A 20,625-nucleotide genomic window follows, 5' to 3' on the forward strand; every position below is an offset into this window, starting at 1 on the left:
TATGTTGTTAGCTAGTCGGCGAAACATTCAAGAGTCACCTGGATTACAGCACAAAAGTGTGCAAAGATGGTACTTCTGAGGAGCTGTGTGCAGTAAATGTGACGTGAATGTTGCTGTAAGTAATGTTATTTACACATAGGAGTGTAAGTGCATTATTCACCTTTGTGTCGATGTCATTTAGGCCTAATTAACTGCTAATGTTTTCAGAAATGTGAATCTAACTCTACACTTGATGGGAAAGACATTTTTGCGAGAAGCTACTTTAAGCAACTTCCTTCCATTTCAGAGAGGTGTGTATGCTACATGGGCTGATTTGACTGGACATGATTGATGCCATACCGTAAGCCACTCCACTGATGATGCATTGCTTGTAACCCAATCCCAGTTTGCATCTATGCTGCAGGTGCGCTGTACAGTTTGCCTCTGGCCACAAGAATACCAAACATCATCACCACACCCTGTGGACCTTGTGCCCTGTCTGGTTGACTGCCCTTTCCCCCATGCACCATTGATTATCCCATAATGTGAAGGGTGGAGATGCTTTAGGTGTCAGGTGTTGTAAGAGTGAATTTGGTAGTGGTGTGTTAAGAAGAGCTGTTTATTCATGGTGGAAATATCTGTGGGAAGGAAGATGTGTAGACAGAGGCAAGATCCCTGATAGAAATTAGGTACAAGAGGAGGAATTATTGTGATGTTCATGGTTCACGGTGAATGTTGAGGTCGAGGCGGTGTGGCAGTGTGGTTCCTTGTCTCATTTTACTCTTGCAATCAACACTTAACCTTGATCACAACCTTTTTATATATAATCTACAAGTATGCAGCTAATGTAATGTGTGTGACATTTAAAGTTTCGGTATGTACTAAATCACTTCAAAACTCTGACACAAAATATTTATGCAAAGGGCCATGAGAGAAGAGCACTGAGGCACCACAAAGACCAAAGCAAGTTCAACACCATGCCTTATGCTTGACTATCATTTTGAAGATGTGTATAGTATTAATGTTTTGCCTTTTACAGCTTAATTTTGCCCCCACAACATAGCTGTGAATGTGAGATACACATAAAAATATCATTCCTAAAACACTCAGTTTGCATCCTCTATGGTTCTCATTTTGGTAATAAATCATAGAGCGGCTTTCACAACAACATCAAGTCATTGAGCTATTTGTCAGAAATCGTGTCAGACCTGCCAAACCTGCACTGCATCACTGAAATTCTTCATATGTCATATGTCAGGTTCTACAAATCATTTGCAAGACGGTCACGGATGTCAAAGAGAGTCACATTCATTTAAGGTTTTGCCATCTCATGCTAATTTAATGTTAAAATTTTCAATGATGTCACTTTATATGTTGGGAAGAGCAGTTGTAGGGATGTATATTTCCACAGATCTGTGTACCTATATGTAAGTGAAATGGTTTATTGTGACTTTTTTTTCAAATGCTGTATACCTGTATATTCATAAATCCTATGTCACAAGAGTCGACATGTAAATGATACGTGATCCATGCTTGTTTTGTCATTACAAACAGGTTAAGGGACAGTTCACCCCCAAATAAAAATGCACATTTTTCCTCTTACTTGTATTGCTATTTATCCATCTAGATTGTTTAAGTGTGAAATGCAGAGTGTTATTGGCCGTAGAGATGTGTGCCTTCTCTTGAATATAATGGAACTATATAGCTATCGGCTTGTGGTGGTCAAACATCAAAAAATACATTTAGAAAACTCAACAGCAATGTCTCTTTTGAGAAATCATGACCTTGATACTCAAGATAATCCACAGACCACAGACAAGCTGTACTTATGATTTTGGGGTGAACTGTCCCTTTAACATGTCTGTCTGCACTGTAACCAATTCTTCAGATAACCTGGCTCACCAATAATAAATAGGTCAAATGCAGCTGTTTAGTTTAGTACACCAAGCTTTATGGTGACCCCTATTTGAATAAGACACACACACACAAAACACATCTGGGAACAGCTCAGACCTGCTCGCTGAAAATTCTTTGATGGTGGTTGACGATTAATTCAGGTCGTCATTATTGTGCTTTTCTTTGTATTGTTGGTTAAACAGACAAGGAAGTAATAAGTAATCCTAAAAACAACAATAAACATTTCCTTTGAGGCAGGAAGTTTAGCTACTGTTTTACTGAATTCTTCAACTAGTATTACATCCCCAGTGCGACGGCATGCACGGATACCTAGATCATCCATTCATACTTAATGTGATCTTCACTGAACTGTGGACATTGTGGATTTCCCTCTTCAAGTATCCACCCAGTCAATTATCTATCTCATCAGATAAGTGAGGAAAACTACTGGTATTCCATCATGAAATTTGCTATCCAAAGGCAAATCACCCTGCCCCCCCCAAACCCAAACTAGTCAGGTCGCTGAATGCTCTTAATAAACATGGATGGAAAGTAGCCAAATATATTTACTTAAGTACTTTACTTAATTAAATTTGTGCTATACTCAAGTATTTTCGTTTTTATTTATTGCTACTTTATACTTCTACTCCCCTACAATTCAGGTTAAAATATTATTGTTTGTATCACATGTGCATTGTCAATTTGATTGTTTTTTTACGTAGTAGTTTGACTTTTTAAAGTAGCTTGACTTAACCAATTTAGCTCCTTGAGAAAACTTTGCTGTAGTTCAACTCCTTCTACTGCAAAGTCATTGGTAGTCTGCATGCTTTCAAAGTAGCTTCACATATTATTCTGAGACGGATCATTGTGCAGAAAAATTCCCTCTACTTTTGTTACCTTAAGTATATATTTTGGATGCAAAGGGACAGTACTTTATTTATCAGAAACTTGGCATGGACGTTATTGAATTATTCATTTTTGAAAGTTAAAAGTTCAAAACTAAATCCTGGATTTGAAAAAAATGACTTTTTCACTATTGTCATGCATGCAGGAGTGCAGAATTTAATGTGTTTCAAAGGATCTGGTTAATGCAATGTTTTTTTTTTTTTGGCAAAATTTTAAGTAAGACATAGCATTAAGTGATTTTTAAGCCTACATCGTGTACGATGTGTTTATGGACCGTCAAAATGTGAAAATCCAACAATAATTCCTGTTTTTAAAGTTTCTGGTTATGAAATAAACAGTGTTGAGAAGATCTCTTTTGAAATTTAATAGGCTACAGATACCTTGTCAAAAACGTTACATAACTATTTTAATTGCTTCATCAAAGTAATGTAACTTACTCGAACATCTAGGACATTTCTCAAAGTTTAGGACGTTTCTCGGATTTTAGGACATATAGGTCTTAAGAATATTTCCTGGATGTAAGGACATTTAAGGACGTTTATAGGATTTCTGAACATAGGATTTAAGGACGTTTCTGGGATTTCAGGACATTTCTTGGATTTTGGAATATTTGTAGGATTTTAGGACATCAGGGGCTTAGTTGGTGCTGGGGATCTTTCACTGATAATTTTCTCTGTCTGTTTTGATGTTGTTTTATGTACTCTGGAACCTTATGCATACTAAAAGTAGGCTACAAAAACAATTCCCAATGTGAATCACTTTATATTTATTATGAATTCAAAAGAATGGTTGGGGGGCAGCTGGCATACTATCGGGGGCCAGATTTGGCCCGAGGGCCGTATGTTGAGTACCACTGCTTTACACACTACTTTTAATTAGGTAAATAATGTGAATTCCTCGTTCTCCGTTGCTTTTGAAACATAGTAAACACGCCGTTTTAACAACACTGCACCTCCTCACTGAGTTTTTACCTGACTTTGCCGCTGCCTCGCTGCTGAGTGTGCAGCGGTTAGGCAGCCTCTGACGTTGTGGTGCAGGTCTCAGTGTTGCACAGGCCGGGCCCAGTGCCGCAGGTTGTCCGGTAGGGTGCCTGCCGAGCTACAAGCATGCTGTTGATGTCAGGAGCAGAAGAGGAGGGGAACGTGAGGAATGGCTGAAAACTGTCGGTGATCTCCTGTTAGGAAACAAACCATGATTGTCCGGTAACTGAACATTTCACCGCCGCCGGATCAGCCTGTTAGCGACGCATTAGCAGGCACCGCTCGTATTTTCGGTGGTTATTTAATGGGACAACGAAAACGCAAAAAACGCAAGGTACAGTACCGCTCCTGTCGCCAGCCCTGCTACTTTATTTTCATGAACTAATACGACACACAGGGGGGTTGAGAAATGTTTCACAGCAAGGTAAAACACTCGTCTTCGAGGGCGATGTTTGGTTGTTAACGTTAGCTAAACCGTTACGGTTGTGTTTTAGTCGGGCTCGTGAATGTATGAAGTGGTCGGACGGTATATTTTGTTTTGAAAAGCGTCGGTCAGGCTTCATCTCTTCATGCCTCAACCGACGAAACCACATGAGAAGTCGACGTCCGGAATAGATTAAACCACAAAGAAAGGCCATCTTTTTCAACGCTTGCACCTGAAGCTACGGGGAGAAAATGCGTGTGGATTTGTTTTGGATATGTTTGTGGTGTTTCCTTCGTCCTGGTGCTACCGGTCAAGGGCAGTCGACGGCCGTTTGTTCGCCCTCATGCAGCTGCGATGAAGATGGGGGTGCAGACTGCTCCGGGAGAGGGCTGACCACCGTCCCAACCGGGCTCAGTGCTTTCACCTACTACCTGTAAGTACTAACCAACATCCACTATGAAATACAACCTCAAAACATGTCTGTGCACTCCTGAGTGCCTCACAGTAAAGGCCTGGGATGTTGTGTTTACATTTCAAGAGGTGCATTCAACATCATGGGGTAAACTTTCCACACATGGCCCACCGGAGAAAAATGTCCTATGAAGATGCTGAGTTACTAGTCATTACTTAACATGCCATAACTCGAAGTCTTTATGTAGTTCAGTCAAAGCTTCACAACTTGTCATCAACTTTATATTACAACAAGAAAAAAAGTAAATCTTGCCCCCAAATAATATTAAATTGGTTTTCTACTCATGTTGTAGGGTTGCAGCGTTATACTCATGTCACTGTATACAGTGGTATAAAAATCAGCAGTCCTCATACCGTGTACATTTTATAATCCACAGTGTTAAAAAAAACAACAACTAGGCAGCGAATCTGTGGTTATTTTCGAAAGGGAGACTTTTTAGATATAGTTGCATTAATATAAAATAAAAATATAAAATAAGTCCTAAAAGTGGTAATGAAGCATTTGTTCAACAAAAAAACGTTTCTATATTAATGTCTTCAGGGATGGTTGTAACTGATAACAATAGCAATAATCCTGTAATGCAGTGAAACTACAATATTTTCTGAGACTGTTATTATACTGTGAAAATCACACATCACATCACCATATCATGTTTTGATAGACATGTGTAGTGCAGGGCTGCAGGTGATTTTGAGAAAATAAAAAAATCACAATATTTTTCACCAAATACTTTCATATCAATATTGCGACAGCAGGGTTGACTGCTGATGCATTCACAAAATATTTTCACAATGAGATGACAAATAATCATAGATAATGTGGATATAATGAATAGGTGGGTAAAGGTAACAAAAGAACAGCTTAAACTGTTCAGAAATGACATGACTTTACTGCAATGCAGCCAAAATCAGGAAAAGCCAACAGGGTTGGAGATTAGCACCAGCAGAATGCTGTTAAAATATTCAAGTGGCTGCTAGATTTGCTTTACTCACTAACCACAATAAACAAACAAACAAAACAATGGAGAACCATTGAGAGGTGGGCATATATTGTAATCTATAAGCTATGGTGCCAGGTGGACAAAAAAAAATTAATTTTCAACCCTGTTCTCTCCCAAAGCCTAACATAACATCCTTAAATGTCTTGTTTTGCCCACAACCCAAAAATATTCAGTTCACTGTCACAGAGAAGTAAAGAGACCATAAAACATTAACAATAACAAACTTTAATCAGATTTCTATTTACTTTTTTGTTAAAGTACTCAAACTGATGAATTAGTTAACAAATTAGTTGGCAATTCATCTCATACGAGTAATTGAGTATTCGCTGTAGCTCTAATTACAATATCCAAAATCTAGGACAATATCTAGTCTCATCAATATCTATTTAATATTGATATATTGCAGAAACCTAAAAGCAACTAATTGTTGTATGCGATTTTAGTTATTTAGTTAATCATTTTAGAGTTGCAGCAATCTGGAACTAAAGGGCAACTGTTTTGATATTCGGTTAATAATTTTAAGTCATTTATCCAGAAAAAATGCATGACAAGTTATGGTTACGGTGTTACAAATGTAACATTTGATTCTTTTCATTTTCATATATTATAGCTAACTGAGTACATTTGAGTTTTGGTTCTGTTGCTCAGATAAATAAGACATTTGAATCTGTCATATTGGACTGGGAAATTACAGTGGTTATTTCTTTACTTTTTGAAGGTTTTTAGACTGAACAATCAATTTAGAGAGTAATTGGCAGACCAGTTGATAATGTAATTGCTATTTAGTTTGGAGAAAATAGTGTACAAAATGTCAAAATTGTGAAAAATGCCCATCACAAGTTTCTAGAGCCAAACTGATTTCTACAAGTTGCTTGTTTTCTCTAAGCAACAGTCCAAAATTAAAAGGATTTTCAATTTACAGTTATACCAAGTTAGCAAAGCATCTCCTTTGAACCAGGTCAATATTGAACATTTTTGATTAAATGAATAATCAGATACATTTTCTATTGATTGACAAATCGCTTCAGCTGTAGACATGTTGATGATATTCCCAGTCAATGATAGGGCTGCAATATCCATATCACTGGAGCAGCAATTTCTTTCAATAAAGATCAAGTTTGTCAAAAGATGCCATTATAAATGCAGCATTGTGGTGCTACAGAAATCATATTTCAGATGCAAGTGAATGCACTTGTTTGGTACAAAGAACAACAATAATCACATAATTGTTTTTATACAAAGTTTTAGTGAAAATATAATCCTGACTTATATCACAATTGCAACATTATTTGTAATACTGTTTTGTTTTGTACATTGTGCAGCCCTGCTTTATGATCAACACAGTTGGGGTTATCTCTGTTTGTAACTTCAGCTCTCCGTAATCTCTCTAAAAGCATTTCTTAACTTGTTGTTCAGCAGCAGGTTGTGTCCTCAAAGCTCTTTTTTTTGTGATTTCTTTTACCGGCAAACAGAAGGCTTTTGTTTTTTACGCAGAAACATGTTTTTTAGATGCAGCCTACTGCTGAATAAAGGTTATACACATAACATTTGAATTTTTTTACCCTTATGGTTTGGTTAGAAAATCCTATGTTACCAAACCACCAAGTAATGTACCGAGTGCTGAGTGCACAAATAGGGCTAGATTTGGTTGAGTAATGCTGCGCGGATTGTAGGCAGCAGTATGTTTAGTACATAATAATTAGAAGTCAAGCTACTGCCATTATCACATTCTCACCACAAGTCTGACTAAGAGTTTTACTACTGCTTCATGTAAGGGCACTCACTTTTATTGAAAATAAGTGGTGCAAATATGCACCGGGTAGGTTGCTCTTTATGGGGTGGTGCAGGTACAGTTGATGATTGCCCCATGAAGAAACTCCTCAGCTTGTTTCACAACCTCCGGGTTAATCATAAACCACCTCAGCAACAGCATTCAAAACAGCAATTTATTGTGGCTTTTTGTAATTACTGCACTCTCTCAAAAAATAGAAGTTACGACTTTAAGTTTACACAGGCACTTGTCAATTTAAAATGTGTTATTTGGTTAAGTAAATAACCTTTTTTTATTGTCACCTTGCCTGAAGGTTTGCTCTTGTTTATGGAAACCTCTGTGCTGTTTTTCCATCTTTTAAGAATGGTGGCCAAAGCCTCACTACACCAGAACCAGCACTGTGCCACGAGAAATCACCATTGTTAAGAAAGTGTTGGGTAAAGTAAACAGAGGAAGTGGATTCATATGCCAGGCTGTCAAGACATGTCACAGTGGGCCTACTGCTTACAGCTGAAACTCTCAGCATACTTTTTCCTTATTATGGGCAGCCTGACATCTCGATCACAACATGGAGCAATGTTTTCACAAAATGATATCATAGCTCAAACTGCCACTCTACCGGCCTATTTTATGCCAAAATGGGGAACAATATGTTGTTTTCAAGATTGTGCTATCTTCTTGCCTCTGCTACGCACATATCGAATTGCTCTGTGACAGGTTTTAAACACTAAACTGCCTCACATATTCGCTTCAGCCTCTTAAAAGTATGTGAAAGGTTGTTTGTCCCTCGCTCTGTCCTATTCTCATTTGTTCTCCTGGTCTCTTGAACTTAAGTTGTCCTCTCCCACTCCCTCCGTCTTTTGTATGTGGAGCACTGGGGTTAGGGATCATGATGGATTAGTGAGACATATTGCAGCTGCAAGGGCTCCTTCTCTCAAGGCTAATGCAGGCACAATGGTCTGCTGATGTGTAAAGGGGAAAAAATCTCACATATGAGTGCTTTGTCATTGCAGTGTTTAAACTGAAGTTTGTTTGCACCCATCATGCATTTTGAATCGGTTTGGTGGCTTAGACACTGAACAAAAAATAGTCTAGTCAGTGCTTACATTTTTGAATTTAAAGATACAAACATGCACATATACAGTATATGCACATAATAGCATAAGCAGGTTCAAGATAGTGTTTTGTAAGCATAGCAATGCCCAAAGGTCAAGAAGTTCTCTTGACAAGGACAAGTATTTAATATTTCTATTCTATTGTTGCCTCTCTGCTGTTGATTTGTGTCTTTGCTTTTGAAAAAAACTTACGGCAGTAGAAGACCATGCGTTTTGCAATAAATCATATGATGATGTTGGAGTGGACTCTTACCTAGAGCCCACAGGGGCTTGAGTTTTGGCATCTGTAATGGAAACATCCCTGTCACAGAAAAGCAGATGAGAGAAAAGAGGAGGCCCCTTAGCCAGTAACAAAGAAAACACTCCTTTTGAAGGTATGTCGTTTACCTGCCACTGAGTCTCTGCACAGGTTTTTGGTACAGTGTCTGCATAAACTCTTGTGCATTTTAAGGGAGCTAGAGGGAGTTATTACAGCTTATATCGCGGTTGACTTAGGTCCTTTCATAGCATGAACAAGGTTGAGACTTGGGGGAAGAAGGAGGGGTGGTGTCAGGGGTCTTGCACTCTGCTGGTGGAGCTTGCAGGCTTCACCATTGGTGCCCTCAATCCATTTTTAACTGAATGATACTTTTGTTCTTGGTCAGCAGAGGTGAAAGGAGCCAGTCAGTGGTTCCCACTTCTAAACAGGATGACTTGTGGATGGGAGAATATTAACTCCGTCCTCCACTTATACACCTTTCCCTCTCTGCTCGTGACTCAGTTTCTTACTGCTAATGGTTGCTGATTTTTTGAATCGTGTGCCCAGTATTTAAAAATTCAGTGTTCCCCCAAGCTGAGTTTGGTAGAAGTTTTAGGTTTGTGACTTAAATGGGTTGTATCATAAGTATATTTAATGTTAACTATTAAGCAAAGCAAGCCAAATTTTGGATGTGTATGGCCTTGTTCAGACTGCCAGGCCATATCTTTTTTTTTTTTTTTTTTTTGCATATCTAGATTGAATCCAGATTGATTGGTTTGAAATGTTATTCCAATCGGATCACGGTCTCAGTTCAGACGCTCTGGCTACTCAAATCGGTTTTTAAAGTGTCTCTTGTACCGCTCAAAACATACAACAATGACATCAAGTCCAGACTGACTGAAGTGCAGAGCAGAATTCATGCTGCCTTTAGCAGAGCGCTATAGAGGACAACAGGGAGAGCCACAGTAATTCTTGGCAGCTGACATCAGGTGGACTATGAAGAACTTATGTAAAGTGTGGCTTTGGACTAGAGCAGAAAAATGAGTTGCATTCATCCACAAAATGAATGTGCCGAACCCTTTTGTTTCTGATATTAATGCGGCGCAATAAAGATAAGTTAGCTTTTATATGTGTTTATATTACATATTATATTAATGCTCTATGCATCACGCACACTATATTTGATAATGCTGATTAGATCTTGAAAAAATGTGTCGAGTAATGCCTTTGCATTGATCCTGTATTCTCAGTCTGACACTGAATGGTCTGGGTGTGTGCTGCAGCATTAGTTAGTTAGTTATTATTATATTATATCAGTAATATATGAACTGGAGAGCTGTTTGTTTGTTGTCTGCTCACACTGAATGAATCCTCACAGTTAAAGGCGCCATGGTAACTGTCTGCTAACGCTAGCATCGAACTGTTGACTGGAAGCTTCAAGTCCACAGCAAAAACATTGACACTTTTGGCTTGAGACGAGCCAGGTCCTTCAAAATAAAAGCACCATGGGTCCCGCTTTGATTTATTGTATTTTTATATTGTTATTATAACAGCAGTGTATTCAACGTTATCATCTGACAGCACCTACTTTAACTTAATTGTAACTGCAGTTCATTCAACAATTTTGTATTTTAGTAGTTAATATTAGTTTAAAGGACATTTAAAAATATCAAGATATGTAGTGCTTATTGTGATATAGCTTTAAAATATTGTGATTATTTTAAAGCTATATTGCCCAGCCCTACATTTAATTAAAGGGAGTTTGGTAAGGTCTTGATCTTTGCAATGCAGTTTGCTTTCCAAAAATGTTTAAATAGTTGAACTGAAGGCAGACAGGGGAAAGCTTCTCCATGTCTGGAAATCAGCTTTCACTCATTTAAGAAAAAGAATTAAAACTAAAAAAAAAAAAGAAAATGCAAAGGAGGATAACCTGCAATTTACATTTCAAGATATGTCAATCCTACTTTGATTTAATTTTTATTGCTAGTACTATTAAAATGTATGGGAATGTAACTTGTGCTAGATTCTTTTTAGACTGTTCAATTTTAAGCCTAGACTTTGGAACGATCATGAGGGCTCCACCCCAAGGATCTAAGGCTGTGAACTGGCTCATAAGGGGTCAACATTTCAGATAATGTAACTTGGGGCCAGATCCAGACAAGCTTTCAAAACAATCAGTAAAATCTTCAGATTAAATCTAAAATGGACAGGGAGCCAATGGAGGGAAGGGGACGACATCACATTGGGGTGATGTGATGTTGTCCGTTAAAACCTATGAGAAGCCTAGCTGCGTCATTCTGAACTAATTGGAGGCGGGAGAGTGATTTTTGATTAATACCGGAGAGGAGGGAGTTACAGATATCTAGTCTGGAAAAGATGAATGTATAAATAACTTTTTCTAGGTCTGACTGTGAGAGCATTGATTTAATTCTGGAGATAGATCTTAACTGGAGGAAGCAGGACTGAACAACTTTTTTTGATATGAGGTTAAAAGGTCAAATCTGAATCAAGTATTTTACAAAGGTCTCTGGCAGTGGGCTTGAAATCTGCAGAAAGGGGACCAAGGGCATTCACAGAACAAAAGACTTCTGATTTTCAGTTATTGAGTTGCAGATGATTTTGTGCCATATTTTGCAGAGTAGTAGCATGTAAATGGAAAATAAAATAAAATTCAAATCTTTCTTGGCTTTGGCACAGGAGGAGGAGGGTGTGATTTGCAGGCTGGATCAAAAAAAATTGGAACTAAAATTGAACCTTGAGGCACACCGCAGGTAATGAGAGTAGAAGAGTAGGACTGATTACCTATAGTCACTGAGTAGGTTCTTGCTATAAGGTAAGAATAAAACCAACCAAGTGCAGTATCTTTAACACCAACCCAGGAGGCGATAGATTAAAAAAATAAGACATGTTTAAAATTAACAGTGTGAAAATTAATAAAAGGCTTTCCTTGAACAAACAAGTTTAAGAAATAATTTAAATTACTACATCTCAGGACTAGAATTAGCAAGAATTTGTTTCTTGTCCGTAATTGTAACAGATGTACAGATGTTAACTTAAATGGGTAGCGTCAGAGCGGAAACATGACAGTTCAGAGGCATTACGTGTTGACTCATGACTAAAACCTCTATATGCGCGAAAATAAAAATACCCCTAGTGTGTGTGTAGTGTTCATCTTATTCATGCTTAGCACCTTTGCTGTAATTTGAAAGTCTAATTAAAATGCATATTTCAATATATGATCACTACAAACTGTTTAAAAATCATAAGTGCATAAGTGTCATTGGCCCCAGGAAACATGATGGATACACTGGTCCCTGTCATTTGTCTCCACCTTTTTAATTGTGCATTCAAAAGCAACATTTCAGCTATACATTATCTTAATTCCTGTATGTGTTCTTAAAAATTTGATGTGCACTATTTCTGTGTGAACTTAGTAAGGCTTTGTCCACACAATCACCCATATGTTTAACCAGACACTTACATGCCAGTTGGTTAACTCTGAAAGTAAAGACAGGAAGGTCAGGGACAGTCTCAATCAGTTTGTCACTCTTGCATCACTACACATGGGCTTCTATACAATCACAAACACATCTGTATATATGGCTTCATGTTTTAATTTTAAAATGCTTAACAATTGCTACATTTCTGCCCAGCCCACATTTTGGATCCTCTAAAAGTAAGACCTAATATGCTGACGCTGTTAAGGTTTGAAACTTTCAGGGTTGCATTTTAGTCTGGTTTGGCAGAAACAGATTTCTGAAAAAGCAGAAACCCAAGTTGCCTCCCTGTTGGGTCTTATCACCCTCTATATGTCAAGCCAAGATCTGTTTATCTGTTGATTTTGATTTTTTAATGTGATCCTTCTTGTGTGGGTACTCCTTTCCCATTTCCATGGCTTCCTCCAGCAATGTATAATGCTTCTGTCCAGTACTGCTTAAATATGTTGCTGTATTTGTGTTAGAACTACAAAACCTTTTTTCCCCCACCATGTGTAACTTTCAGTAACAGTTCAACCTTGTCCTTGATCAAAGCAAATGAAATTGTGGTCTTACTTTTTGCCAACTCAGTAGTATTTGCTGTAATTAACCAACCAGCTAACCAACCAGCTGCAGAGTAGACAATGTGCTTGCTCGCCATGCACGTGCTCAGAGTACATGTATGCTCATGAAATATGTGTTGTCAGGCTTTTTAGTACTGACAGATTTTTTTTCTGATAGTTGTTAGAAAAAAAGGTTTAATATCAAAATGTATCGACGGTGGTGCGAGGTAGCAGCGTGTTAAAATCAGCACCGACAACATTAAAAGCCGACATGTGGATACACAAAGTCGATATCAGTTATGTGGTGTGTGAGCCTCGTGAGCAACAATACGACGAGCCTACGTAACCATTCGAGCCGACACCACGCAGATGTTTTGCAACCTGCTGCTAACGCTAAAGCTGAGGATCGCACTGAAATCCAGGTTGACAAATCCTGCATAAATGTTTATTACTTTTGTTAAGTTCAGCTCAGGCAAAAATGTGCACTTTTCTGTACTTTAAATTTATTTTAGTTTTAATTTGTATTTAATAAAGAATAATGTAATGGTAAAAAAAAGTTTTGGTGTCAGTTTGTTCCAAATCAATTTAGATAATGCACGCTTTATTGAACACATATCAGAAGGTATTCGAATGAATTATCTGGGTATTTCTGACATCAACACACATAACTGAATCGATATCAAAGTAACTGGATCAATATCGAATTGAATCGAAATTGAATCGTGACCCAAAGAATCAAAGTTGAATTGAATTGTGAGGTTCTTGACAGCACCCAGTCCTAGAATTGAGTCTTACCTTTATTTTCAAAAAGGACACTTTTTACACATACTTACATTTAAAAAATTGTCTTAATCATAGTGATAAAAACGAAATTGTTCAAACAAAACGAACCCTTCTTTTTTAATTTCTTTAAGGGTCATTTTGACCGAGAATGTAATGCTGTGTAATACTGTGAAATTACAGTATTTTCTTAGATGGTTGTCGTACTGTGAAAATCTCTTTCCGTTGCAACCCTACTTGAGAGACAAAATGTTTTACAATCAAAATGTATCAGTTTAGGTGTAGCGTAACATAGAAGTGTATTTTGAAAAGGATTTGTATTTTGACTTTTCGAATATTTTCATGCTTCACCTTTGTAGCCATATTTTCCTTCTCCCAGAGCATGTCTGCTACCTCTCTCTGCTTCATCTCTGCTAAAATGAATCCAAGTGGCACATGGGATATAAATTTACTGATACCTGTTTGTAGAAGCGTTCAGGCTTGTCACCATTTATCACAGCTGCATTTTTAGTGTCCCCTCCAATCTATCTTAGCAGGGACAGGCCAGGACCTTGATGAGTTAAGCAGCCAGACACAGAGGGAGGGAGGAAGTGTGACAGAGTCATGCAGGCCTCCCATACTCCCCAGCCCTGCATGTGGTTCAGACCAGTCAACAGTCTGCAGAAGATTTAGTCAAACGGTTTAAAATGTGGTTAGGGATGTATCCATCTGACCGCCAGTGGTGGCAGATCTGCAGTAGTGGTTGCAGAACACCACCAGAGATGTTGTCTGGGTTGGAAAGAACGATAATGAGTGGGTGGATGTTGATGGAAGTGTTGTCGTAGCTGCGCAGTCTGTATGGTAATTGGATAACCAGGTAAGTGGAGATGGGACGCAGGTCGCAGGGATGATGAGGGTTCTGTCAGGGCCCGCCTTTTAAGGCCGCTGTGCGTGTGTGTGTGTGTGTGTTTTCGTGTGTGTAGTTGGGACTGCAGAGGAAGGGCAATATGATCCTTGTAGGATTCAGGGGCCCACACACAAGGTCCTAGAGAGATCTGGCAGTGAAATTCAAGATGGCCAGTTGGAGAGTGAAAGAGGGGGGATAGGGGGGCAGGGGGCACTTCATTTGTGAATCCCGGATGTTTTTTTTAGTCTTGATAAGTGCAGTTTCTTTACATCTTGTGTCGAGGGGGTGGTTTTCTTTGAAGCAGGTTAGTGGATTCCTAATCAAGATTAGAGATCCAGAGTTTGGTCTCACTGTGTAGGTCTATTCAGGAGACCAGAGACAGCCTTTTGTCCCCTTTTACTGATGGTCCTTAACTTTGCGTAGCCAGTCAAAAACACTGCACTGTGTTTCTGATGTTAACACATTTTCAGTAGCGTATATGCATGGTTTTTAAATGATCGTTATGAAGATGTAAACACACATACTCATATTAGCGTTGGTGGGGAAGCAAATCAAGTCCTGTGTGCATATTTTTCATGCTGCTACATGCCTATCTTTACTTGAAGTTGGTTTGAAAAATGAAGATCCCCGGGGCTAAAGAGAAGGGCTTTTTCAAGCCTTTTTTTGGTTGAGGTTACACTCATGCAGGCACAGTCAAAAGACTTAAAATTTCCATAAGTGATGGTTGACACAGCTACCCAATCGTTTGTTTGGGTAGTCGCCAATTACAGTCAAAACATTATGTTTTTATCTGAAATCAAGGTTCAACGTCAATGCTTTTATTCACCTGCTCGGTTGGGGAAAATGGGTCAGAAATCTTCTTGCCCTCAGTCAATTTATATTTGCAGTGATTCAGATTATTTGAATTATTAGCGGTTATCAAAAACAACCAAGATTAAACTTAATTGACATGTTTTGGCATTTGCATTGGCATTAGCATTTTTATATAACTTTATCCGCTTGCTTTCAAATTTGTGACAAACTGCGTAATTCATAGCTGCGCTTACATCCTTTACTGCTACTCCACTAAACTCTTGTTTCCGGGATAATTGAAATGCTTGACTGCCCTTTAGCTCAGAAACGTCGTCTTGACCTGCCACTATTATTGCCTGATCAGCACTGTATGTTTCCAACACTAAACAGAAGGAAGTGAGATGGCTTACTCCTTAGATGCCTTCATCATTTACTCCAAGAAAAATATGTTTAATTCTTGTTTTTCACTGCAGATCGGGCAAATGACTTGCTCAGTTAGCTAACACAATGCGGCATTTTACGTGCCTTGGGCAGTCCTTTTTGTTGAGCCCTTTAACTGCATGAATGCTGTAAATTAGTTGATAAAAAAATAAGGGCTCATCCACAGTTGATTTAATTCATATCCATTTTTTTGGCACTGACAAACATAAATGAATAAACAAAAATCAAATAGAATAAACAAATGATTTAGTTAAATTATAAAAATAAAAAGGGTAAAGAAAAGAAAGGGGGAGTGGTAAATAATTAAAGAAATACAGTTAGGTTAAAAAATGAGTAAAAAAAAAATAGGTAGAAAGGCAAACAAAAAAATAAGTTCTTAAAAAAATGATTGGAACAAAACGTACACACGGAGAAAATGAGAGGCTACTGGTTACACTACAACAGGTTTTTTTGTTGCCTATTTACACAAAGTCAGGTCAGACATCTGAAACATACACTATCCTTTTTGTCCAGTTCTCAATAACGGTATCCTTGTGACAAGGTAATGATATGTGAAACTAGGTCAACAAACTGATTTAAAGGTACTAGTAAGCTTTTTTTTTTTAAGATTTTGTGCTTGTACTGTTCTTCTAACAGATTTTTTTTTCCCACAGTGACCTGAGCATGAACAACATCACCGAGCTTCCAGCATTTGTATTCAAGAACTTCCCCTATCTGGAAGAGCTGTGAGTACATGCCCCTTTTTCTCCTGCTAATGATGTATTTACTCTGTACAATGTTGACATGAGGGCTTATGATATGCACCTGGGTATTTGAGCCTGTGCTGCAAAACACACAGTATAGGGTGCACAACATGCCCGTCCACTCAGCTGAAGAAGATAAGAGCAGCATTACATGAGGTTACGAATCACTCAACCATTCACGAGTTAAACAAGGGCGGTTATAGAAGGTGCAGCAAGGCTCAATTAAAAAGGTGAGGTGAGACAACTTGTATTGAAGCTGCGATCATGTGACATCCTGTGTGGATTTTTGCTTTTAAGGGATTATCAGGGTGGCAACAGCACATCTGTGCTCTGGGGCTTTGTTGAGTGGCGTACATCTAATCTCAGTGGGTGTTTGTTATTTCTTTACTCTTTAAACACTCCGCTGTCTGGCTGCTGCTGCTGCTGGGAGTCAGAGATAAAATCTGTCTACCTGATATCAGGTAACATGCAGCCCTGAGAAAGCCAAATGACCAGTGAGTGAACACACTCCAGCGGTTCCAGCTCCACTTGGCCTTTGCGGGCGTGTTTTTTCAGCTCTCGTGTGTCTTTCAGCCGGCCGAGTCTTCACCCTCTTCTTTTCCATACACCACTCCAATCTGCTTTGTCGAAAGGCAATTTACTTTTCATCGCATTGTGTGGAGGAATGCAAGGCAGGAAGGAAGAAGGCAAAACAATTGTTACCATGGCAACGGGACTGAAAAAAAAAAAACCTCACCCGGTCCCGCTGCTGCTTCTTCTCTCGTCTCAGGTCATCATAATGGATGGACTGTCGTTGGGTGTCATTGATTGACATATACCTTTAGTTCATAATGTGTGTTTGTTTAACCTTCTCTCTGGGAACAAATCTGCAGGCTTCTCTCAGTAAACTTTGGTGGATGACTTTTTTTGCTTTGGGGCTTCAGCAGTGTCAGTGAACCGGAGCATGGGCCCTGAGGGCAAAGGCAGGGGGGAGAAAGAGTTGACGGAGAAAGAGATCAGGGAGAGAAAAGAGAGCGGGACATCCTCACACAGGACAGGAGCGGAGACAGGGGAGGAATATTCCCTCCTTCGTAGTCACGCAATCTCCTTCGCTCTCTGTCTTTATTGCCAAAGGCACCACAAAGCTCAGCAGACGTGATGACAGGTATTCTCTGTCTCCTTTGCAGTTTGTTTATAGTCTTGAAGTAACCTGTGACCGATAGGCTCTCTGTATGTCTGAAGTGAATTGTGGTAATGACATCTGACTCAGACCGATGTTGATACGTTGCACTTTGTTGACAGAAAAATTTAAAGTTATTTAAAGTTTTCTTTTATACTGTTTTTTGTTTCAGTTTATTGGAAAAGTCAAAGTAAGTGTTCCTTTTTTGGAATGTTTTGTGAAGTGTTAATAAAGTACAAGACATTGCATTCATTGATATGAAATGTGTGCTGTTAATAAAGTTTTTCATTGGTGCTGTTTTTAATAGCTGTCTGGCTGAATGATATGCCATAAAATCCATGTCAGTATAACTTCTACAATATTATGATAAATGTATTTATGTACAGCAGGGCATAAAATCTTTTTTTAGTGTTGGCTCACATCTGATATCTTTGTCCTGATTAATTATAGTAGAAGCAGTTGAAGAGGAACTCTACACTAGTGTTTCCAGCAAGACCCATACTGTGTATTGCTGGACAATGCACAACATATGTGTATGTGTACATTGTGAAGAGATGATGTCGTACATGAAAGAGATTAATTCCTCTGCAGTGGCATTAATTACAACACACGGGCCCGGTGATTACTGTGCCATATTCAAAGTTTAACAAGATATTTAGGGCTGACAAACAACAATGTTAACATGATAAACAGCAGGCGTACTGACAGGTACTGACATTCCTCCACAGTAACACACACCATAGAGCCTCTGATAGTAGAGCCGCCAACCCACCTACAACACAGGTACCCTCACAGCAGGGCTGGCACGACAACAGATTTTTACTACACAATTATTTAGGAATTTACAATATTATTGCGATAGCTAAAGAAATTTTAAAATATTCTTTGGTAAATTAATTACACACAAAATAAAAGTGTACAGAGGATGGAAGGGAGCAAGAACGGAAAGAAATGGAAGCGTTTATTATTAATCTGATATCTGTTTTTCACCTTTTAAATGTCATAGTTATCACCAAAACCAGTATAGTGCCACACTCCTGTCTCTGCGTTACTCTCTCAAAGGGCCCTAAATACAGTTTTGGTGACAGTCAAAGCTGCACCAGACTCCCTGTTTTCCTGCAAAGCAATAGAGAGAAATTGTCTTACGAATTTGCCACAGCAAAGTGTTTTAAGTTTGTAAGACAACTTTTTTATTTTTAAATGCATGTGTGTCCTTTTGTATCATTCTGTGTCCCCTCTCTACATTTGGAGGTTTTTGCGGGTACAGTGCAGGCACAGCTCTCCATAAGCTGCTGCGAGTGAATGCAACTTTTGAGACCCAGTGCAATTAACGGCACAAAACTAGAAAAATCTATTTGTGGCAGCAGATGTTTTAATTGTGGTGGCCTGCCACAAATAAATTAATGTGTGAGATTGTAAAATATATTTTTTCTCAACAGCATATTTTTAAGCTTGCACCACAGTTACCTTGGTGATTGAATTTTTTTTCCTGTTGAAATGTACTTTGGGAGTTGTAGTTAACTTCTACCCTGAAGATTTTATGAACTCAGAATGGTACCTTTTGTACCTGTAGCTGATTTTAATCAAAGAACGAGATACTTTAATATGTAACTCAGTTGTTAATCTTTTGTACTGATGATTCAACCAGGAAAGTGTCACACCGAGCCAACTGTGAGTCACATTGTGGGAAAATGAATGCGACTTTTGCTTGTAGAACCAGAGGTGCCTGAAATAGCTCCTTTCACTCCACAGCTCTTTTATAATTAAATGACTCTTTGAAAAGGTGACATGAACATCTTCATTGCCAACATGAACACAGGAAATTAAGTCACATGCTTATTATCACAGCTACCTACCAACAATTGTACAGAAAAAGGAGTGTACTGTACATGTGGGAGCATGTCGTGGGGGAGGGGTGCTTGTTTGGGTTTTGCCGCAGAAGTTTACCCAAATAGAAAGTTAAATAGTTCTGTTTCAGCAACATTTGAAGCCTAAAGGCTCTTTTTGTTTTTTGATGGTAAATCATTTTTGCAGCCTTCTGCTATCAGAGTGCACTGCAGGGCTCTTTGTGAATTTGCTATTGACAAAGGTAGACCTGTGGGAGTGGTATTGCACAAGGAGAGGATTTAGCCTTTCCTCAGCGAGATTTAGCACATTCTTCTTTCCCCGTCGGAGCCTGGGGGGACATGTACTGAATTTGCTGAAAGATGCAGGAGGAGGAGAAGCTCTTTATGTTGAGAAACCTGAAGGGTATCTGAATGATTTGTCAAACCATGTTTGCATTCGGCGGTTAGCGGCTTGTGACAGTGATTGCAGGTTCTGGGTTCTTAGAGTTTCCAAGGAATTAAGTCATATTGACATGAGCCACATTTGTCGCTGTATGTTGGAAATCAACAGGAATGACTCAACAGCTACGGATAAGATTGGTGTCATTTGGAATTTATAGGTGTCCATCTGCTTTTACTGTAGTCAGAGCTAAAACTGCAGATTATAGTGTTGGAATTAAAATTGTATTTCTTTTTTAAGATGTCACAAAACATCTCTTGACAAACTCAGGAAATAAGCATTGATTGGTTGATTTGTTGGTATTGTTAATTTTGGAATTTGGCATTGGAGGGTTATTCATGAGGTTTGTGAAAAAGCAAAGTCAATCTGCCTTTTTGTAAACCGGTGAGCATTTACATCCTGATATCACAGCTTTTGTCAATTAATCAAACAGTTAATAGGGTCTGTGAATGGCCAAAATGAAGGCTCTGTCATTGTTTTTCACATAGCACATTCAACATACTCCAAATTTGAACAAAAATATAGTAAAAAAAAATAAATAAATAACCAGACAATTTTTCAGTTTTCAGCAAAATAAGTCATCACCTCATTTGTTTTTTAGTCTCTTACTCACACACTCTCCCGTCAAGCTCATGCAAGCTTTGAATTTACAAGCACATTATGATTTTATTCAACTGCATTTTTTGGGGCTTAGCATCCTCCGTGACACCATGTTTCT

At 38.5% G+C, this 20,625-nt stretch overlaps 1 protein-coding gene across 1 annotated transcript in view; it reads left to right on the forward strand.

Moving 5' to 3' along the window:
* Nucleotides 1–3,830: 3,830 nt before the first annotated feature.
* The window catches only part of lgr4 (leucine-rich repeat containing G protein-coupled receptor 4), a 41,556-nt gene continuing 24,761 nt past the window's right edge, over nt 3,831–20,625 (forward strand). The window contains exons 1-2 of the mRNA XM_042493721.1: nt 3,831–4,618; nt 16,373–16,444. Of these exons, the coding sequence (XP_042349655.1) occupies nt 4,437–4,618; nt 16,373–16,444 (254 nt within the window). The 5' untranslated portion in view covers nt 3,831–4,436. The remainder of the gene's footprint in view (nt 4,619–16,372; nt 16,445–20,625) is intronic.

The sequence above is a fragment of the Plectropomus leopardus genome, chromosome 1 (genome assembly GCF_008729295.1).
Source record: "Plectropomus leopardus isolate mb chromosome 1, YSFRI_Pleo_2.0, whole genome shotgun sequence".
In the NCBI taxonomy this organism is placed as follows: Eukaryota; Metazoa; Chordata; class Actinopteri; order Perciformes; family Serranidae; genus Plectropomus; species Plectropomus leopardus.